The 23,448-nt window shown below is 42.3% G+C and overlaps 1 protein-coding gene across 3 annotated transcripts in view; it reads left to right on the top strand.

Annotated features, from left to right (window-relative positions):
• Nucleotides 1-2,123: 2,123 nt before the first annotated feature.
• Nucleotides 2,124-23,448, top strand: part of B3GALNT2 (beta-1,3-N-acetylgalactosaminyltransferase 2) — a 58,161-nt gene continuing 36,836 nt past the window's right edge. For all 3 annotated transcript variants that reach the window (XM_060126506.1, XM_060126505.1, XM_060126507.1), the window contains exons 1-2: nt 2,124-2,459; nt 13,909-14,056. In XM_060126506.1, the coding sequence (XP_059982489.1) occupies nt 2,348-2,459; nt 13,909-14,056 (260 nt within the window). In that variant the 5' untranslated portion in view covers nt 2,124-2,347. The remainder of the gene's footprint in view (nt 2,460-13,908; nt 14,057-23,448) is intronic.

Genomic DNA, 23,448 nt, shown 5'->3' with positions numbered 1-23,448 from the left:
GAGATGACCCCCAATCACCCTTGCCTCCTGGTATTCACAACCTTCTGTGGTCCCTCCCACAGTGAATCAGGGCTAGTCTGTGTTGACTGCAGAAGTGACAGTGTGTGTCTTCCAAGCATTCATCATAAAAGGCATTGCACCATCTCCACCAGTCTCTTGGGTCTCCAACTCTTGGGGAAGCAAGTCGCCATGGTGTGGGGACTCTAAAGCAGCTCATTGGAGGGACTTCCCTAGTGGTCCAGTGGGTAGGACTCTGAGCTCCCAATGCAGGGGGCCTGGGTTCGATCCCTGGTCGGGGAACTAGATCCTGCATGCATGCTGCATCTCAGAGTTCACATGCTGCAACTAAGAAGCCCGAATGCCACAACTAAAGATCCCACATGCTGCAACTAAGACCTGCATGCTGCAGCCAAAATAAATAAATAATATTTTTAAAAATAATAAAGCAGCTCACTGGAGAGAGCTACTTAGAGAGGAACTTAAAGAGGCGGAAAGGCAGTACCAACTTGCCGGCATGGAAGTGAGCCACCTAGGAAGTGGATTCTCCAGCACCAATCAAGACTTCAGATGACCACAGCCCCAGCTGACATCTGCCTGCAACTTTATGGGAGACCCTGAACAAAAATTTAGCCCTGCAATTCCTGGCCCACAGAAATTGTGAGACATAATAAATGATTATTGTCGTTTTAAGAGTTTGGGAGTAATTTGTTAGGTAGCAATAGATAACCAATGAATATACAAATCCCTTTAAAGGGAAAAAATTACTTCTGACCCCATATTAATTAAATTATTTTTATTATTTTACTTGAACAGTACAAACATACAGTATAAACTCTTTAGGCTTATAGCTTTTATACAACTATTATAAGAAATTTTAAAATTAAATATAATACAGGCCATATTACAAAACAATCAAATAAAAAGTAATTTTAATTTCTGCTGAAATTAAATTGCCACTCAAGGAGACTATGGTACTGACAGTGCCTAAGACGTCTCCTCCTGGACTGTTCAGTGACTTTGAATCAATTACCCTTTTTTCCTTAAGCCTGTTCGAAGTGGATTTTCTGTGGCTTTCAACCAAGACTTTCCCCAACTAATATAGTTAACTTCTGTTTCCACAATTTGGGAAAACTTAAAAAACAAATAAACGGAACACCACAAGCCAGGCGCTCATTTTCCTCCTTTCCTCCGTCGTCTTAACATCGGTACCTTGACTGTCTCGCCCCTTCACCCACACGGCCTCAACCAGGGCACTCGTGCGTTTGGCCGCGGGCGGGTCCGAGGGGTCAAGTCCTCGGGCCAGTGGGCAGTACTTTATCCTTAAGGAGCGCTGCAGAGGTCCTGCCCACAGGTGCTTCGGAGCCCGCGTCCTCTCGGCCCTCCCGACTCACGTCCTGTAGCAGGTGTGTGTGCGCCTCGTTCTACTCGCAACTTTCCAGCGCTAGTTGGACACCCGGGCACGTGAAATTTTACCCTAGATTGGACCGTCGCTGTCGTACTCCACAGCTTGATCCCCTGGGCGCGGTCTTACTCATCCTGAGTTCCTAGAGGACAGGACCGGGCGAAGAGCCGGGTACATACTGCACCAGAACTAATACTCGACGATTCACAGCTGAAGGCAATTGGGCTGCTTCGCCCTGATCTCCGGCGTCCGCAAGATCCTATCTCCCACACAAGGCTAGCATTCGGCATAAGGAAGCTCCTGCGTGATTTTAAAAAGTCTTCCCTTAGATCTCCCTTTCAATCTTGGGCAATCAGCACATTCCACCTCAGCTGTGTTTCCCTCCCGGGTGGGGGCGGCCCCGAAGCGCGGGGTCGCCCGGCACTACCTCCCTTCGGCCGCCGGGGGTCGGTAGACGTCGAAAAGGGTTGCGCATGCTCCGTGTGGGGCCTCGCGCTCTGCCTCCGCAACCGCCGAGTGACGGAGGCGAGTGCGTGGGGTTATGGGAAGTGTGGTTTTCCAGTCACTGGATCACTGGGGCACTCCCGGCTTGATCCCAGAGCGGGACTTCAGCTCCCGGCTGGCCGACGAGAGCGGGAGGGGACGCGAGGGGAGGGGGCGGGGCGAGTGAGAGAAAAGGTGGGCGGGGCCAGGGGGAGGCCAAGCGGAGGGGGCGGGGCTCCGCCCGGCTGAGCTGCTGCCGCTGGTGGTCTGAGGAAGCTGAGGCGCGGGGCCCGAAGCCGAGAGGAGCCTGGACGGCGTCGGGCGCGAGGGCGGGCGTCCCCGGAGTCGTAGCGCGGGAGTCGGCCGTCGGCACTCGGCCTCCCTACTTGCAGGTTCCCTCCCGGGACGCGGGAGAACCCGGAGCGCGGCGGGGGTGCGAGGTGGAGCAGGCGGGGGCGGCCAATGCGAAACTGGCTGGTGCTGCTGTGCCCGTGTGTGCTCGGGGCCGCGCTGCACCTCTGGCTGCGGCTGCGCTCCCCGCCGCCCGCCCGCGCCTCGGGGGCCGGCCGGGCAGGTGAGGTCCTGGGGCCAGGCGGGGCGGGGCGGGCCGGGCGGCCGCGAGCCGGGGGGAAGCCGGCTCCGAACCTCCCGGCGGCTTCCTTCGCGGAGCTCCGCCGGGAGTCCCGGGCGGGGGGCGGCCCGACACGACGGTCCGCCGATGAAACAAACGGCCCTTTTCATCCTCGAGGCGTTAATATCGGGCAAACTTGAGGGCGCTTTTCTCGTTTCGCGTCTCGGCCGCTTCTCACCTCCTCGCGTTTCTTAATGGGCACAAAGCCGGTGCCCGCGACTGCAAGCCCTCCGGCTGTCCCCAGGCCTGGCCCGAGTCGCCCGGCGCCTGCCCGGGGAGCAAAGCCCCGCGTGTCCTTCAGCCCTTCAGCGGCAGCTGCTCACGCCCGGGGTTGGGCTACCAGGTTGCTTTCTTCCTCCCCAGGTGTTGGTTATTCGGTCAAGAGTTTTGAGGTCTTCGGGCCGTGGATCACGTTTGTGCGTGTTTTAAAAGGTGGCTGTGTTTTGCTTTTAAGGAATAACTTTGCTTTGAGAGTATACTGTACTTTGTGAATCCTTTGAAAACTGCGATGTAAGTCGGTTGAGCAAATCGAGGCATGGCTGCGAGTGGAGTTGTTCCTGGGAACTTGGTTTGCAAAAGCCTGTGAATGAAATATACACGAAAATATCAGGTTCTTTAATGGTCTTCCCCATTTGCTCTAAAAGTTATTCTCTCGTGGGAAAGAAACCTTTGTTCATGTTCACTTCACAGCCTGAGAAATAGAATGCTGTGCCCACAGCCCAGGGGGTTTTCTGTTGTTAATGAATTCCACTGCTCTGAAGACGTCTTCAGGTTTCCCTTATTTTCTTGTTTTCTTTTTTAAGGGCTTGCCCTAGGACATGTAAAGAAGCCTAGAAGGCTGTTTTAAAGATGAGGTAATAGTCCTTTTTGGTTTTTAACTACATTGGGAGTTTTTTTCTTACCACTTCTCCCTAAAGACAGTTGTTTTCTTATGCAATATTTTAAAGAATAGTTGAATATTTGCAATTCTGAGATGGCTCTGTGCCTTAACTTAGAAGTAGAAAGTACAGAAACTAATTTGGCAGTCCTCAAAGCAATCTCACTGTTATAATTGGAGTTCTTTATTCTGGTAACTGTCTCTTAAAATCCTTTTCTATTAGAGAAGCCACAAGTTCTTTGAGAAGGCTGTTTGTGTGACCTGAATGGAATTAAGATACTATTTAAATGATTTAATGAGAGTGCAGTGTTACAGGGCATTTAACTTAACAGGTTAGGATTTTTTTTTGTCTGTTTTGTTTTTTAGGGTTTTGTAAATGGAGCTGAGGAAAGAGTGCTGTAGATATATAGTGCTCTGTAACACCTGTTGGGTTTTGCATTTTGCAAATTTCTTTTCTGTATGATGAGTGAGCTCTACTGGAATTTACTTGTAGAGCATACTTAGGATATTTATGACCTAAATATCTTTTAGGGTCCATAAACAAGCGAAAACCGTACGTTCAAGCTGAAAACTTAGTAGGCCTCCCTGACAATTTCTTACTTTTTTAAATTTATTTTTTATGTTTTAATACAATTTTAAAAGGTTACTTTCCATTTACAGTTATTACAAAATATTGGCTCTGTTCCCTGTGTTGTACAACACATCCTTGAGCCTATCTTACACCCAGTAGTTTGTCCCTCTCACTCCTCCACCCCTGTATTGCCCCTCCGCCCTCCACTGGTAACCACTAATTTGTTTTCCACATCTGTGAGCCTGCTGATTTTTTGTTATGTTCACTGGTTTGTTATATCTTTTAGATTCCACGTGTGATACCTTGCAGGATTTGTCTTTCTCTGACTTATTTCACTTACCCTGATGCCCTCCAAATCCATCTGTGTTGCTGCAAATGGCAAAACTTCTTTCTTTTTTTAAGGCTGAGTAGTATTTCATCGTGTGTATATATATCACATCTTCTTTATCCATTCATCTGTTGATGGACACTTAGGTTGTTTCCGTATCTTGGTAATTGTAAATAATGCTGCTGTGAACATTAGGGTGCATGTATCTTTTTGAATTAGTGTTTTTGGTTTTTTTTCAGTTATATACCCAGGAGTGGAATTGCTGGGCCATATGGTAGTCTTTTGAGGCATCTCCATACTGTTTTCCACAGTGACTGCACCAGTTTACATTCTTATCAACAGCGTACAAGGGTTCCCTTTTCTGCACATCCTCCCCCAGTATTTGTGTTTTTTTTTTTTTTTTGTGTTCTTTTTGATGATAGCCATTCTGACAGGTGTGAGGTGACGTCTCATTGTGATTTTGATTTGCATTTCACTGATGACTAGGGACATTGAGCATCTTTTCATGTGCCTGTTGGCCATCAGCATTTCCTCTTTGGAAAAGTGTTCATTTCTTCTGCCCATTTTTAAATTGGGTTGTTTGTTTTTCTGATGTTGAGTTGTATGAGCTGTTTATATATGTTGGATGTTAATCACTGATCAGTCATATCATTTGCAAATATTATATCCCATTTGGCAGGTTGTCTTCCTGTTTATATCAATGGTTTCCTTTGCTGTGCAAAAGCTTTTAAGTTTAATTAGGTTCCATTTGTTTATTTCTGCTTTTATTTCCTTTATCTTAGGAGATGGATCCAAAAACGTATTGCTGCAATTTATGTCAAAGAGTGTTATGCCAATTTTTTCCTCAAGGAGTTTTATAGTATCCAGTCTTACATTTATATCTTTAATCCATTTTGAGTTTATTTTTGTATATGGTGTTAGAGAATGTTCTAATTTTATTCTTTTACGTGTAGCAGTGCAGTTTTCCCAGCAGCACTTATTGAAGAGACTGTCTTTTCCCCATTGTCTATTCTTGCTTCCTTTGTCATAGATTAATGGACCATAAGTGTGTGGGTTTATTCCTGGGCTCTCTGTTCTGTTCCATTGATGTATGTGTCTGTTTTTGTGCCAGTACCATACCATTTCGATTACTGTAGCTTTGTAGTATAGTCTAAAGTCAGGGGGCCTGATTCCTCCAGCTCTGTTCTTCTTTCTCAAGATTGTTTTGTCTATTTGGGGTCTTTTGTGTTTTCCATACACATTTTAAAATTTTTTGTTCTAGTTTTGGAAGCTTTGTGGCTTCATGTCCAACCCTTTTGCCCTTTGCCTGTGTGCCTGGAGCCAGTCCCACTGTGCTCACATTTTCTCCTGTAGTGATCACAGCTCCCAGCCCCAGTGACATTCCCTTTCCCTGTGTCTGCACTGGGTCTCGTCTGTGCTTCCTTCCCCTCAGGTAGCCAGTCTTCCCCTGGGCCACTCCTGGAGGTGAGGGGGTTACCTTTTCCCAGTGTTTTTTATTTCTGTGGGGCTCACCTAAAAGTAACTTTTTAAAAAAATGTTTTTTCTTTTTGAGATAAGTTTTTCCCCCTCCATCAGTGTTTCAGTGATACCTTATCTGCTGTCCTGTGAGACCAGACTAGATTAAGGAAACTAGGAAGTAGACCTTGGAAAGGGCAGGGCTATTGGTGAGGAGATCAGTACTAGTTGTGTAAATTAACTTTGACTTTAGATGGATATTGTGCATCTAGTCAAATAATAAATAGAGTATTCAATCTAAGTGAAACCTTGCAGAGTCCTAACTTTCGTTTTTACTTTTGGTACTTTCAAAACTAAAAACAGTAGAAGCATCTTGATTGCTAAAATTTCATACAAATTCTTTTCTCTTTGTGTTGTCACCAGTTCAAACCAAAAAATTGGAGCATTTTTACATTTTAGTCCTTATCCCTTAAGCCTAGAGTGAGAGAGAAAACCCAAGACTTTGTTAAGTATTCTTCCCTTGAATTTACATTTTGAATTTTGTTTTTGTTCTCTTTTCTCTCCTGCCTCTTTGTCTGTCTTCAGTCTCATTAAGTCGTGGCAGGGAGATTTACCTCCCCTGAATGTTAAAAAAGGCCCTCTCACTTGCAGTTGATTCTACAAATATTTGAGAGCCTCCTCTGTGCCAACTCCTGTTGTAAGTGTGGGATTACAGCAGTAATCAAGATAAAGTCCCTGCCCTCGTGCAGTTTACAGTTCACAAGGGAAAGCAGAATATAAGAAAATAATTATTAAATATCATAGGGGAGAGTGATGTGTGGTGACAAAAATAAAGCAGTGTAAGAGGATAGAGAAGGATGTGCTGCTGTTTTAAATAGAGAGGTCAGGGGCTTCCTTGGTGGCGCAGTGGTTAAGAATCCACCTGCCAGTCCAGGGGACACAGGTTTGAGCCCTGGTCCAGGAAGATCCCACATGCTGCGGAGCAACTAAGCCCGTGCGCCACGACTGCTGAGCCTGCGGTCTAGAGTCCGCAAGCCACAGCTACTGAGCCCACACACCTAGAGCCCGAGCTCCGCAACAAGAGAAGCCACCGCAATGAGAAGCCTGTGCACCGCAATGAAAGAGTAGCCCCCCTCGCTGCAGCTGGAGAAAGCCCGCGTGCAGCAACAAAGACCCAACGGAGCCAAAAATAAATAAATTTATAAATAAATCAATAGAGAGGTCGGGGGGGCCGCTCTAAAGAGGTCACAGTTGGGCAGGAACCTGAATGCATGAATGAAGTGTGTCAGTCGTGTTAGTACGTGGTACTATTCTAATGTAGTAGCTCACCTTGAACAGGTGAAGCCCAGTCAGGGAGAACAGCTGGTGAAGAGCCAGCAGATCTCCTGTTGTGAAATCCAGCACAACTAGGGGGTGAGGAGAGGAAAATGGAGGTGGAGACAGCCATTTGGGCTAGGGAATAAAGATACAGGATATCTTAATGATAACGTATTGGTTTGGGGTTATGCCTTAGCAGGAATTATTTAACAGTTAATTTAGAAAAATTATGTACCAAAAGAGGCTTCTCTTTCTAGGATATTTTGAAAGAAGGAAACTAAAGAGAAAGGAAAGAAACGGATCCATTCAACAAATGCTTAGAGCAGTAGGTATTTAGTCCCTGCTCTCAAGGTGCTCGCAGTTTGTTAAATGGAAACCGACATGGGGCAAGCAGAAGGTCAAAGACAAATTGAGCTTGCTTTGCAGTTTCGCCTAGGGCTGCCTCGTCCAAAATGATCGCTATATGCTAATCTGGTCTCTGTGCTTCAGTTTCCTTATTTATAAAATGATGACCTCACAGGGTTATTGTGAAGATTCAGTTAATAAAACACCCAGAACAGTGCCTCATTCCTCGTGAGCACTCTGAATTTTAGAGAGGAATGGTAGTGTGGAGGTGGCTGATGTCCTTGCTAGTGAGGTGTTTGGGGAGGTATCTGAAATTGGTGAGAGCACGCTGGTAGTGTGTATAATGATTGTCCTTATCAGTAGATATGTGGTGAACTTGCATGTTTTCTTCATTTTTAAGATTCCTGCCTGTTTGTGGTTGGTGTCATGTGAGATATGCACATGAGAGTGGAAATTTTAGTCTAATTTTTAAGAATCTTTGGGCTTATTTTGAGCAGTCAGTTTTGGAGTCTTTAATAAACTTTTGGATGTCCACTTTCAGTGCAGAGTCTAGCAGGTTGCCAGACTCTCAGGATATACTACATATTAAAGAAGAGAAATGGTCATTGCCTTCAGGGAGCTTGTGTGGGGTTTTAATTATTCTTGACAGTATGAAGATTTGTTTATTGCTATATATTTGCCATCTAAAGCAGTGAACATAGGAGGTGCTCAGTTACTTGAAGGAATGAATCAAGAGGAGAAAACTGGGAAAGTATGAATGAGTTTGTCACCTATAGATCGTTCACATTCCATGATTTACATTTTTTCTTATAAAAGTAAAACAAATTTTACAAAGTAAAGTAAAAATTTACAAATTTTACTTTACAAAGAAAAATTTACAAATTTTACTTTACAAAGAAAAATTTTGAAATTATTTTTTAAAAAGGAAAGAAAGATGATCTATACTGGGCAATGTTTGAATGTATCAATACATATAAAACATGGTCGGGGGAATTATTTAGTATTAAAAATTTATTTTTGATATATAATGTACATTCAGAAAAGTGCACGTAAATGTGAGCTTGATGTAGTTTCACAAACTGAATCACCCAGCTAATCAGCACCCAAATTAAAAACAGGAAAACTACCAACACCTTAGAAGCTTCCTTTATGCTCCATTCTTATCACTGCCAGGAGTGGTACCCATGATCCTGATCTTCAGTGGCAGAGATTTGCCTGCTTTGTACTTTATATAAGTGGAACCAAATAGTATGTACATAGTTCTTATAGCCTGCTTATCTGACTTAATAAGATGTAGAACAGCATTTAATGAAATGCTTAAAACAATTTTAATGTCTGTATAGTATTCTAGCATATAGATACACCATAATTTATGTAACTGATGCCTTATTCGTGCGTTCATGTATTTTGCAGTTTTTCCCTATTAAGAAATGACACTGTGATGAATAGAGATCTTTTAGTGCATCACTGATTATTTCCTTAGCCTATATTCTTAGCCAAGGACAAAAGTTATACAATTTTGAGGTTTTTGATGTATATTGGCAAAATTTACTGCAGAATACTATACCAACTTACATTCCTATTAGCAACATAGGAGAGTAGCCATTTCCTTGAAAAAACTACCTCTATCAAAACATCAGTCATTTGGGTATTATCATTTAAGAAGATATTTGTCAGTTTGAATGTAGGAGAAAACTGGTGTCTTATTATTGCTGTAATTCAAACTTGACTTCTAGTGAAGTTGAACCGTTTTTTACAGGTTCGTTGGCTATTTGCATTTCTTTTTCTGTGAATTATCTTTATTCTTTGTCTCATGTTCACTTCTTTTTTTTGTTTTTGTTTCCTGTTTTCAGACACCAGAATCAAACTAGGTACCCTGTACTTGCAACATTGAGCAGAGGATGATGAAAGTGTAGGGAGGGAACTGGAAAGCTGGGCAGCATTCTTACACAGCATCCACTTTGAGGAGTTTTTGCTTGTTGGTTGGTTGGTTGGTTTGTTTAATCTTGGCTGTGCCACGTGGTTGCGGGATCACGGTTCCCCAACCAGGGATCGGACCTGGACCACAGCAGTGAAAGCGGTGAATCCTAACCACTAGACCACCAGGGAACTCTCCACTTTGAGTTTTATACTGTGTGACACACTACTCACAGGTCTGTTGGACTGGTTTACATTGATGGTATGTGGCAGAAGAAACCAGTATTAAAAAAAATTGAGATATAATTGACAAATTACATTAGTTTCAGGTGTGCAGCATAATGATTTGATACATGTATATATTCTGTAATGATCACCACAGTATGTATAGTTAACATCTGTCACCACACACAGTTACAAATTTTTTTTCCTGTGATGAGAACTTTTAAGACCCACTCTCTTTAGCAACATTTAAATACAGTACAGTTGTTGTTGTTGTTGTTGTTGTTTTGGTGTGTGTGGGGGGTCATGCCATGCAGCTTGTGGGATCTCAGTTCCCCAGACAGGGATTGAACTCGGGCCACGGCAGGGAAAGCCCAGAATCCTAACCACTGGACCGCCAGAGAATTCCCTGCAATACCGTCTTGTTAACTATTGTCACCATGCTGTATGTTACATCCCCATGACTTATTTATTTTATAACTGGAAGTTTGTACCTTTTCACCACTTTTACCCATTATGCCTACCCTCTACACCCAGCCTCTGGCAAACACCACTCTGTTCTCTGTATTTATGAGTTTGGTGTTTTGTTTGTTTTAGATTCTACATATGAATGAGTTCATATGGTATCAGCCTGTCTTTGTCCAACTTATTTCGCTTGGCGTAATGCCCTCAGGGTCTGTCCACATGGTTGCAAATGGCAAGATTTCCTTCTTTTTTATGGCTGAATAATATTCCATTGTGTATAAAGAACACATTTTCTGTATTCATTCATCCATCAGTGGACACTTAGGTTACTGCCATGTCTTGGCTATTGTAAATAGTGCTGCAATGAACATCCCCATGTTCACTATCATGCATATCATCCCCATTCATATGTCTTTTCTAGTGAATGTTTTCATTTCCTTCAGGTAAATACCCAGAAGTGGTTTTGCTGGATCATATGGTAGTTCTAGTTTTAATTTTTTGAGGAACCTCCATACTGTTTTTCATTTTTTAGTGGCTGCATCAATTTACTTTCACACCAGCAGTGCATGAGGGTTGCCTTTTCTTCACCTTCTCGCCAACACTTGTTATTTCTTATCTTTTTCATAATAGGCATTCTAAGAGGTGTGGTGATGTTTCATAGTGGTTTTGATTTGCATTTCCCTGATGATAAGTGATTTTGAGCACCTTTTCATGTACCTGATGGTAGTCTGCATGTCTTCTTTGGAAAAATGTCTATTCAGATCTTCTGCCGAATTTTAAATGGGATTCTTTGTTTTTTGGTATTGGGTTGTATGAGTTCTTTGTATATTTTGGATATTAATCAGATATATGATTTGTAAATATCTTCTCCTATTTGGTAGGTTGTCGTTTCATTTTGTTGATAGTTTTCTTTGCTGTGCAGAAGGTTTTTAGTTTGATGTAGTCTCACTTACTTATTTTTGCTATTGTTGCCTTTGCTTTCAGTGTCAAATCTAAAAAAATTATTGCCAAGACCAATGTCAAGGAACTTACTGCTTATGTTTTCTTATAGGAGTTTTATGGTGTCAGGTCTTACATTCAAGTTTTTAATCCATTTTCAGTTGATTTTTGTGTATGGCATAAGTTAGTTCAGTTTCATGCTTTTGCACGTGGCTGTCCAGTTTTCCCAACGTCATTTATCTAAGAGATTGTCCTTTCCCCACTGTATATTCTTGGTTCCTTTGTTGTAAATGGATTGACCATATACGCATGGGTTTACTTCTGGGCTGTCTATTCTGTTCTGTTGATCTATGTGTCTGTTTTAATGCCAGTACTGGAGCTTCATAATATGGTTTGAAACCAGGAAGCATGGTATTTCCAGCTTTGTTCTTCTTTCTCTAGATTGCTTTGGCTTTTCGAGGTCTTTGTGGTTCCATACAAATTTTAGGATTTTTTTTTCTATTTCTGAAAAATACCATTGGAATTTTGATAGAGGTTGCACTGTATCTGTAGATTGCTTTAGCTAGTATGGACATTTTAACAATATTATTATTATTAGCAAGCATGGAATATCTTTTGTTTCTGTATTCTTCAATTTATTCCATCAATGTCTTATACTTTTCAGTGTACAGGTCTTTTACCTCCTTGGTTAAATTTATTCCTAGGTATTTATTCTGTTGATGTGATTGAAATTGGGAGTTTTCATAATTTCTCTTTCTGATAGTTTATTACTGTGTAGAAATACAGCTGATTTTTGTATATTGATTATGTATCCTGTAACTTTACTGAATTTGTTTATTAGTTCTAACAGTTTTTTGGTTGAGGCTTTAAAAACCTATTTTTCAGTATTTCTGGAAGTAGAAGTTCTCTAAAAGGCCAGAATCTGCCATGTACTTCTCTTCTGCAACAAAAAGAGAAGTGCATGTAAAAAGTAACACAGTTCAGTAGAGGCAGCTGAGATGTGGATGAGAAGCAGAGAGGATTGGCAGTGGCAGAGAGAGGTGGAATAAGATGAAAAAGTACTTTTCAGCGATAATCCGTGAGGCTTTCGCATACCACATGCTTATCTTCGTGTCTATTGATTTATTTATTTTTAGAAAAATCTCATGGAGAAGTCTGGGAGGAACTATTAGGATAGCCTTGTAGGTCCAGGTGAAAGGTAAGAATTTGAACTGAAGCTGCGACTAGAATTAATGATAAAGAGAGAAATTTGAGAAAAATTTTAAAAAGATTTTGTCATTAAGAAAAGATTAAATGATGTTTCATGTAATCCATCTCTAAAAGATTTATTTTGATTACCCGTCAAAAATAAGGTAGTGATGTTTGGCATTTAAAGGGATGTTTCAGTTATTTTGAAATTTTACTTTTGTGCAGCAACCTTGTTTTCTCATGAAGTCAGATAAATGAGGCATTTGGGATGCATATAATTTTTGCTCTTCTAATCTTTTAAAGCTTTTTAATCTTTTGAGAAGACATTTTGAAACAGATGAAATAGAGTATCTAAAAGACTGTTTTTGGTATCAACTTTCTCTGATTAGGAAACTGAGGCACAAGGATTTAAGTAACTTCTTACTGATACTGTGCCGCATGTTGGCTGTAGAATCAATGTCAGATATGTCTGGTTACTGCATTTTCCTCACTCCTGTCTATAAAATGTGCTTACTGCTAATATTTCTCTGTGAAAAAGTCGGGGGAGGGACTAGGTTTTCATTGCCAATTTTACATAAGCATTTAAATTATTCTCCCTTGAAGAAATATCAACATGTCTTTGTTGTCTTTTGAATCCCTAGATTCTATGGCATATAAAAACATTTCATTTAATACAGTAAAGCTCTGTGGCCTGCAGTAATTTATTTTTGGAAACATTGTGGGATCAGTTTCCACTGCTGAAGAAAGAGATGAAATGGGATCCCTAATGAGAGCTATATATTAGCTTGTAGCTCTCAAGCTTTGAAACTGGTGATGAAAAACAGGGACAAAGTATCTTTCCCTCTTTCTCTAAGGACAGTTTTTTGGGGTGGGGGTGGTGTGCATCTTGTGGGATCTCGGTTCCCTGACCAGGGATTGAACCGGGGCCACAGCAGTGAAAGCCTGGAATTCTAACCACTGGGCCACCAGGGAACTCCCTCTAAGGACTGTCCATTAAATATGATAGTAAAAAATGACTTGTTCCTTGATTTTTTTTTTTTTTAACTACGAACGTTTCCCCTCCTTCATCCTTTGCACTATTCAAGTGATAAATATTTGCTGGCTGTAGAATTTATTGGCATGAATAAGAGTTCTGATTCTTTCCAGCATGGTAGTCCTTCAACTTCATCTCCCAAACTTAATAACTAATATTCATGTAGGACTTCACCTTTGACAGCACATTTGTTGTTGTTGTTGTTAGTTGCCATTGAATGCCCACTCTTTGCCTGCTACCAAACCAGAACCTTTATACACATTATATCATTTAATTTTTATAACTCTATGAGAAGTATTATTACACCCATTTCTACTTAAGGAAACTGAGGCTCAAGGAGTTAAATAACTTTTATAGCTAAAATAAAAAGCCAGCATTTTATAATTGGCTCTTACTGCCTACTATTGTATGGTTTATGCCACATTGACCTTCCAAACTGATTCTTATCAGAAAAGTCTTACTTGTTTTGAAGAATTTACATATATACTTGGGTGAGCACGAATACATACATAGGTGTGGAAGCAAAAAGACTCTGCACCAAAATGTTAGTAGTGGTTATCTCTGGATGGTGAGTTTTATGAGTGCTTTAGGTTTTTTATTCTTTGTATTTATTTGTATTTTCTGCAAATATGAACATATATTTATATTACCTTGTAATAAACATTTTTATGTTACATATTGAACTTAACAGTAATTGAGAAATGACATTTCTGATTTACTATTGCTTATTTCTAGATCAGTTGGCCTTACTTCCCCAGTGGAAATCTAGGCATTATGATGTGGTAGTTGGTGTGCTGTCAGCCCGCAATAACCATGAACTTCGCAATGTGATAAGAAGCACCTGGCTGAAGCATTTAGTACAACACCCAGCATTAAGTCAACGGTACGTTTCTTTTTTTTTTTGGCTGCATTGGGTCTTTGTTGCTTCACGTGGGCTTTCTCCAGTTGTGGCGAGCGGGGGCTACTCTTCATTGCAGTGCGCAGGCTTCTCATTGCAGTGGCTTCTCTTGTTGTGGAGCATGGGCTCCAGGTGTGCGGACTTCAGTAGTTGCAGCGCATGGGCTCAGTAGTTGTGGCACACAGGCTCAGTAGTTGTGGCACACGGGCTTAGTTGCTCCGCGGCGTGTAGGATCTTCCCGGACCAGGGCTTGAACCCATGTCCCCTGCATTGGCAGGCAGATTCTTAACCACTGCGCCACCAGGGAAGCCCCAACGGTAGGTTTCTTGAGTTCACACCTTGCGTGACGTATTGAATAAGTGTTCTGAAAAATCTCTTCTTGGAGAGTCAGAGATGTTAATTCAGATATGTGACTTCTTTTCCTCAGAAATGACTATTTCATTTTGCTTTTCCTCCACGTAGTTGAGCCCAAAAAGTAAATTTAACCAAGATTTTAAGCCAAAAGAGATATACTTAATGTTTTTTAGCTCTGTATCATTTGGTTGTGTGTGATCTGCGGTTTGTATAGTTTGCCATACTCTTTTTGCCAACCACCCTTCCAGGCCTGAGCTTGGGTAGCACGTCACACGTTGACATTAGATGGCTCGGTTGTTGATTAGGAATGCAAGGCCTTAGTCTTCTCAGGGAAAGCAGCCTCTGAAGATTGTATAGTGAGGGACTAGTGGAAGTGAAGCATGGAAGTTTGGACTTCTAGTTATGTGACGATTCTTCTCTGCTTATGCGAAGTCACTGATAAGCAGAGAAGGCCCTCAGGATTGCATTCAGCTGGGATGCTTGTGACTGAGTAGCTATACGGGGGAATCACAATTGTGAATTTTCTTGTCACCAGTAGTGAACATTTATAGATTTCCTATCTTACTCATAGCAGCTTTTTTTTTAACATCTTTATTGGAGTATAATTGCTTTACAATGGTATGTTAGTTTCTGCTTTATAACAAAGTGAATCAGTTATACATATATATATGTTCCCATATCTCTTCTCTCTTGCATCTCCCTCCCTATCCCACCCCTCTAGGTGGTCACAAAGCACCGAGCTGATCTCCCTGTGCTATGCGGCTACTTCCCACTAGCTATACATAGTGTATATATGTCCATGCCACTCTCTCACTTTGTCACAGCTTACCCTTCCCCCTCCCCATATCCTCAAGTCCATGCTCTAGTAGGTCTGTGTCTTTATTCCTGTCTTACCCCTAGGTTCTTCATGACATTTTTTTTTCTTAGATTCCATATATATGTGTTAGCATATGGTATTTGTCTTTCTTTTTCTGACTTACTTCACTCTGTATGACAGACTCTAGGTCCATCCACCTCACTACAAATAACTCAATTTCATTTCTTTTTATGGCTGAGTAATATTCCATTGTATATATGTGCCACATCTTCTTTATCCATTCATCCGATGATGGACACTTAGGTTGTTTCCGTCTCCTGGCTATTGTAAATAGAGCTGCAATGAACATTTTGGTACATGACTCTTTTTGAATTATGGTTTTCTCAAGGTATATGCCCAGTAGTGGGATTGCTGAGTCATATGGTAGTTCTATTTGTAGTTTTTTAAGGAACCTCCATACTGTTTTTCATAGTGGCTGTACCAATTCACATTCCCACCACCAGTGCAACAGTGTTCTCTTTTCTCCACACCATCTCCAGCATTTATTGTTTGTAGATTTTTTGAGGATGGCCATTCTGACTGGTGTGAGATGATATCTCATTGTAGTTTTGATTTGCATTTCTCTAATGATTATTGATGTTGAGCATTCTTTCATGTGTTTGTTGGCAATCTGTATATCTTCTTTGGAGAAATGTCTATTTAGGTCTTCTGCCCATTTTTGGATTGGGTTCTTTGTTTTTTTGTTATTGAGCTGCATGAGCTGCTTGTAAATTTTGGAGATTAATCCTTTGTCAGTTGCTTCATTTGCAAATATTTTCTCCCATTCTGAGGGTTGTCTTTTGGTCTTGTTTATGGTTTCCTTTGCTGTGCAAAAGCTTTTAAGTTTCATTAGGTCCCATTTGTTTATTTTTGTTTTTATTTCCATTTCTCTAGGAGGTGGGTCAAAAAGGATCTTGCTGTGATTTATGTACTAGAGTGTTCTGCCTATGTTTTCCTCTAAGAGTTTGATAGTTTCTGGCCTTACATTTAGGTCTTTAATCCATTTTGAGCTTATTTTCATGTACGGTGTTAGGGAGTGTTCTAATCTCATACTTTTACTTGTACCTGTCCAGTTTTCCCAGCACCATTTATTGAAGAGGCTGTCCTTTCTCCACTGTACATTCCTGCCTCCTTTATCAAAGATAAGGTGACCATATGTGCGTGGGTTTATCTCTGGGCTTTCTATCCTGTTCCATTGATCTATCTTTCTGTTTTTGTTCCAGTACCATACTGTCTTGATTACTGTAGCTTTGTAGTATAGTCTGAAGTCAGGGAGCCTGATTCCTCTAGCTCCGTTTTTCGTTCTCAAGCTTGCTTTGGCTATTCGGGGTCTTTTGTGTTTCCATACAAATTGTGAAATTTTTTGTACTAGTTCTGTGAAAAATGCCAATGGTAGTTTGATAGGGATTGCATTGAATCTGTAGATTGCTTTGGGTAGTAGAGTCATTTTCACAATGTTGATTCTTCCAATCCAAGAACATGGTATATCTCTCCATCTATTTGTGTCAGCTTTAATTTCTTTCATCAGTGTCTTATAATTTTCTGCATACAGGTCTTTTGTCTCCTGAGGTAGGTTTATTCCTAGATATTTTATTTTTTTGTTGCAATGGGAAATGGGAGTGTTTTCTTGATTTCACTTTCAGATTTTTCATCATTAGTGTATAGGAATGCAAGAGATTTCTGTGCATTAATTTTGTATCCTGCTACCTTACCAAATTCATTGATTAGCTCTAGAAGTTTTCTGGTAGCATCTTTAGGATTCTCTATGTATAGTATCATGTCATCTGCAAACAGTGACAGCTTTACTTCTTCTTTTCCGATTTGGATTCCATTTATTTCCTTTTCTTCTCTGATTGCTGTGGCTAAAACTTCCAAAACTATGTTGAATAAGAGTGGTAAGAGTGGGCAACCTTGTCTTGTTCCTGATCTTAGTGGAAATGCTTTCAGTTTTTCACCATTGAGGACGATGTTGGCTGTGGGTTTGTCATATATGACCTTTATTATGTTGAGGAAAGTTCCCTCTTTGCCTACTTTCTGGAGGGTTTTTATCATAAGTGGGTGTTGAATTTTGCCAAAAGCTTTCTCTGCATCTATTGAGATGACCATATGGTTTTTCTCCTTCAATTTGTTAATATGGTGTATCACATTGATTGATTTGCGTATATTGAAGAATCCTTGCATTCCTGGAATAAGCCCCACTTGATCATGGTGTATGATCCTTTTAATGTGCTCTTGGATTCTGTTTGCTAGTATTTTGTTGAGGATTTTTGCATCTATGTTCATCTGTGATATTGGCCTGTAGTTTTCTTTGTGACATCCTTGTCTGGTTTTGGTATCAGGGTGATGGTGCCTCGTAGAATGAGTTTGGGAGTGTTCCTCCATCTGCTGTATTTTGGAAGAGTTTGAGAAGGATAGGTGTTAGCTCTTCTCTAAGTGTTTGATAGAATTCGCCTGTGAAGCCATCTGGTCCTGGGCTTTTGCTTGTTGGAAGATTTTTAATCACAGTTTCAATTTCAGTGCTTGTGATTGGTCTGTTCATATTTTCTATTTCTTCTTGATTCAGTCTTGGCAGGTTGTGCATTTCTAAGAATTTGTCCATTTCTTCCAGGTTGTCCATTTTATTGGCATAGAGTTGCTTGTAGTAATCTCTCATGATCTTTTGTATTTCTGCAGTGTCAGTTGTTCTCCTTTTTCATTTCTAATTCTATTGATTTGACTCTTCTCCCTTTTTCTCTTGATGAGTCTGGCTAATGATTTATCAATTTTGTTTATCTTCTCAAAGAACCAGCTTTTAGTTTTACTGATCTTTGCTATCATTTCCTTCATTTCGTTTTCATTTATTTCTGATCTGCTCTTTATGATTTCTTTCCTTCTGCTAACTTTGGGGGTTTTTTGTTCTTCTTTCTCTAATTGCTTTAGGTGCAAGATTAGGTTGTTTATTCGAGATGTTTCCTGTTTCTTAAGGTAGGATTGTATTGCTATAAACTTCCCTCTTAGAACTGCTTTTGCTGCCTCCCATAGGTTTTGGGTCATCGTGTCTCCATTGTCATTTGTTTGTAGGTATTTTTTGATTTCCTCTTTGATTTCTTCAGTGATCACTTGGTTATTAAGTAGTGTATTGTTTAGCCTCTATGTCTTTGTATTTTTTACAGATCTTTTCCTGTAATTGATATCTAGTCTCATAGTGTTGTGGTCGGAAAAGATACTTGATACAATTTCAGTTTTCTTAAATTTACCAAGGCTTGATTTATGACCCAAGATATGATCTATCCTGGAGAATGTTCCATGAGCATTTGAGAAAAATGTGTGTTCTGTTGTTTTTGGATGGAATGTCCTATAAATATCAGTTTAATTTATCATTTAAAGCTTGTGTTTCCTTATTTATTTTCATTTTGGATGATCTATCCATTGGTGAAAGTGGGGTGTTAAAGTCCTCTACTATGAATGTGTTACTGTCGATTTCCCCTTTTATGGCTGTTAGTATTTGCCTTATGTATTGAGGTGCTCCTATGTTGGGTGCATATATATTTACAATTGTTAAATCTTCTTCTTGGATCGATCCCTTGATCATTATGTAGTGGCCTTCTTTGTCTCTTGTAATAGCCTTTATTTTAAAGTCTATTTTGTCTGATATGAGAATTGCTACTCCAGCTTTCTTTTGGTTTCCATTTGCATGGAATATCTTTTTCCATCCCCTCACTTTCAGTCCGTATGTGTCTCTAGGTCTGAAGTGGGTCTCTTGTAGACAGTGTATATATGGGTCTTGTTTTTGTATCCATTCAGCCAATCTGTGTCTTTTGTTGGGAGCATTTGATCCATTTACATTTCAGGTAATTATCGATATGTATGTGCCTATTCCCATTTTCTAATTGTTTTGGGTTTGTTATTGTAGGTCTTTTCCTTCTGTTGTGTTTCTTGCCTAGAGAAGATCCTTGAGCATTTGTTGTAAAGCTTGTTTGGTGGTGCTGAACTCTCTCAGCTTTTGCTTGTCTGTAAAGGTTTTAATTTCTCCATCAAATCTGAATGAGATCGTTGCTGGGTAGAGTAATCTTGGTTGTAGGTTTTTCTCCTTCATCACTTTAAATATGTCCTGCCAGTCCCTTCTGGCATGCAGAGTTTCTGCTGAAAGATCAGCTGTTAACCTTATGGGGATTCCCTTGTGTGTTATTTGTTGTTTTTCCCTTGCTGCTTTTAATATGTTTTCTTTGTGTTTAATTTTTGACAGTTTGATTAATATGTGTCTTGGCGTGTTTCTCCTTGGACTTATCCTGTATGGTACTCTCTGTGCTTCCTGGACTTGATTTACTATTTCCTTTCCCATATTAAGGAAGTTGTCAACTATAATCTCTTCAAATATTTTCTCAGTCCCTTTCTTTTTCTCTTCTTCTTCTGGAACCCTTATAATTCGAATGTTGGTGCGTTTAATGTTGTCCCAGAGGTCTCTGAGACTGTCCTCAGTTCTTTTCATTCTTTTTTCTTTATTCTGCTCTGCAGTAGTTATTTCCACTATTTTATCTTCCAGGTCACTTATCCGTTCTTCTGCCTCAGTTACTCTGCTATCGATCCCTTCTAGAGGTTTTTTTTTTTTTTTTTTTTTTTTTCCTGTGCACAGGCCTCTCACTGTTGTGGCCTCTCCCGTTATGGAGCACAGGCTCCAGACGTGCAGGCTCAGCGGCCATGGCTCACAGGCCCAGCTGCTCCGCAGCATGTGGGATCCTCCCGGACCGGGGCACGAACCTGTGTCCCATGCATCGGCAGGCAGACTCTCAACTACTGCAACACCAGAGAAGCCCTAGAGTATTTTTAATTTCGTTTATTGTGTTATTCATCGTTGCTTGTTTCATCTTTAGTTCTTCTAGGTCCTTGTTAAATGTTTCTTGCATTTTGTCTACTCTATTTCCAAGATTTTGGATCATCTTTACTATCATTATTCTGAATTCTTTTTCAGGTAGACTGCCTATTTCCTCTTCATTTGTTAGGTCTGGTGGGTTTTTATCTTGCTCCTTCATCTGCTGTGTGTTTTTCTGTCTTCTCATTTTGCTTATCTTACTGTGTTTGGGGTCTCCTTTTTGCAGGCTGCAGGTTCGTAGTTCCCGTTGTTGTTTTTTTTTTGTGGTACACGGGCCTCTCACTGTTGTGGCCTCTCCCGTGTGGAGCACAGGCTCCAGACACGCAGGCTCAGCGGCCATGGCTCACGGGCCCAGCCGCTCCGCGGCATGTGGGATCTTCCCGGACCGGGGCACAAACCCATGTCCCCTGCGTCGGCAGGCGGACTCTCAACCACTGCGCCACCAGGGAAGCCCGTTCCCGTTGTTTTTGGTGTCTGCCCCCAGTGGTTAAAGTTGGTTCAGTGGGTTGTGTAGGCTTCTTGGTGGAGGGGACTAGTGCCTGTGTTCTGGTGGATGAGGCTGGATCTTGTCTTTCTGGTGGGCAGGTCCACGTCTGGTGGTGTGTTTTGGGGTGTCGTGGCCTTATTATGATTTTAGGCAGCCTCTCTGCTAATGGGTGGGGTTGTGTTCCTGTCTTGCTAGTTGTTTGGCATAGGGTGTCGAGCACTGTAGTTTGCTGGTCGTTGAGTGAAGCTGGGTGTTGGTGTTGAGATGGAGATCTCTGGGAGATTTTCGCCGTTTGATATTACGTGGAGCTGGGCGGTCTCTTGTGGACCAGTGTCCTGAAGTTGGCTCTCCCACTTCAGAGGCACAGCACTGACTCCTGGCTGCAGCACCAAGAGCCTTTCATCCACATGCTCAGAATAAAAGGGAGAAAAAGTAGAAAGAAAGAAAGGAAGAAAGAAAGAAAAGAAAGAAAGAAGGAAAGAGAGAAGATAAAAGAAAATAAAATAAAGTAAGATAAAATAAAATAAAGTTATTAAAAAATAATTAAGAAAAAAATTTTTTTAAAGTAAAAAAAAAAAACAAAAACGGACGAATAGAACCCTAGAACAAATGGTGGAAGCAAAGCTATACAGACAAAATCTCACACAGAAGCATACACATACACACTCACAAAAAGGAAAAGGGGGAAAAAAATAAATCTTGCTCCCAAAGTCCACCTCCTCAATTTGGGATGATTCATTGTCTGTTTAGGTATTCCACAGATGCAGGGCACATCAAGTTGATTGTGGAGCTTTAATCTGCTGCTTCTGAAGCTTCTGGGAGAGATTTCCCTTTCTCTTCTTTGTTTGCACAGCTCCCGGGGCTCAGCTTTGGATTTGGCCCCGCCTCTGCATGTAGGTTGCGGGAGGGCGTCTGTTCTTCGCTCAGATAGGACGGGTTAAAGGAGCAGCTGCTTTGGGGGCTCTGGCTCACTCAGACTGGGGAAAGGGAGGGGCGTGGATGCGGGGCAGGCCTACGGCGGCAGAGGCCAGCGTGACGTTGCACCAGCCTGAGGCGCACCATGCGTTCTCCCGGGGAAGTTGTCCCTGGATCCCGGGACCCTGGCAGTGGCGGGCTGCACAGGCTCCGGGGAGGGGAGGTGTGGACAGTGACCTGTGCTCACACACAGGCTTCTTCGTGGCGGCAGCAGCTGCCTTAGCGTCTCATGCCCGTCTCTGGGGTCCGCGCTGTTAGCCGTGGCTCGCGCCCGTCTCTGGAGCTCTTTTCAGCAGCGCTCTGAATCCCCTCTCCTCGCACACCAGGAAACAAAGAGGGAAGAAAAAGTCTCTTGCCCCTTCGGCAGGTCCAGGCTTTTCCCGGACTCCCTCCCGGCTAGCCGTGGTGCACTAACCCCGTGCAAGCTGTGTTCATGCCGCCAACCCCAGTCCTCTCCCTGCGCTCCGACCGAAGCCCGAGCCTCAGCTCCCAGCCCCGCCCATCCCGGTGGGTGAGCAGACAAGCCTCTCGGGCAGGTGAGTGCTGGTCGGCACCGATCCTCTGTGCGGGATTCTCTCCGCTTTGCCCTCCGCACCCCTGTGGCTGTGCTCTCCTCCGCGGCTCCAAAGCTTCCCCCCCTCCGCCACCCGCAGTCTCCACCCGCGAAGGGGCTCCTAGTGTGTGGAAACCTTTCTCCTTCACGGCTCCCTCCCACTGGTGCAGGTCCCGTCCCTATTCTTTTGTCTCTGTTTATTCTTTTTTCTTTTGCCCTACCCAGGTACGTGGGGAGTTTCTTGCCTTTTGGGAGGTCTGAGGTCTTCTGCCAGTGTTCAGTAGGTGTTCTGTAGGAGTTGTTCCACGTGTAGATGTATTTCTGATGTATCTGTGGGGAGGAAGGTGATCTCCGCGTCTTACTCTTCCACCATCTTCCCCTTGAGCCACTCATAGCAGCTTTCATTCCTTTTCAAGACAGGTTTCTCTAGTTCAGGATCGCAATGATAATAGAACCTATTACCCAGCAAGTGAAAAAAAGGCCTCAGAGTCATCACTACCCTCAGAACCACCTTGAAAACCTGCACTTCCTCTAGCCTTTCCCATCTCAGAAAGTAATGACCCATCTCTTGCAGTTGCTCAGATGAAAACTTTGGTGTCTGAGCTGTGAGTGGAGGAGTGAGTCCCCTTTATTGCGTCTGTAAGGGTCGCTCCAGCACGGCAATGGGAATTACACTGGGAGAGGCATTGGAAGTGAAAGGATCTGTCTTGCTCACAGGTCCTAGAGACGGAGGCCTGGCACACCACACAGGGGGCCAAATGGGGAGAGGGTCCAAGGAGCGGGCTCACCGAAGCAGGCAGGGAGCCGAGAGAGAGTGAGGACCCGTGGGCAGGGGTCTTTATTTGGGGTCAGGGTGGAGAGGACAAGCAGAAGGTGCGAGGTATTTCACTGTTGGGTTTGAATGTCACGAGGTGAGTGTCAGGGGAGGGCAAGAAGGGGAACTTGTGGCAGGGACCAGCCTTGTCACCCGCGTGGACCTGGTCATCGGGGCGGGATGCTTCAGCCTGTTTGTGGGGATGTTGAGGTGTCAGGAAAATATGAGGTTTTTACAATTTACAGTACAGTGTTATCTTGATCTTTCTTTGTCTCATATGCCACATCGGATCCATTAGCATATCTTCTCGGTGCTACCTTACATTGTATCCAGAATCCAACTTCTCAACACCTTTACCACAGCTATCAGAACCACCATCCTGGTCTAGGCCACCATTACCCCTCACCTAGATTATTGCAGAAGCCTCCGTATCTGAATTTCCTGCTTCCACCTTTGATCCCCTGTGTTTTATTTTCCATACAGTAGCCA

The sequence above is a fragment of the Lagenorhynchus albirostris genome, chromosome 16, assembly GCF_949774975.1.
Source record: "Lagenorhynchus albirostris chromosome 16, mLagAlb1.1, whole genome shotgun sequence".
NCBI lineage: Eukaryota > Metazoa > Chordata > Mammalia > Artiodactyla > Delphinidae > Lagenorhynchus > Lagenorhynchus albirostris.
Note: the sequence above shows the minus strand (reverse complement) of the source record. Positions and strands in the feature narration are given on the sequence as shown.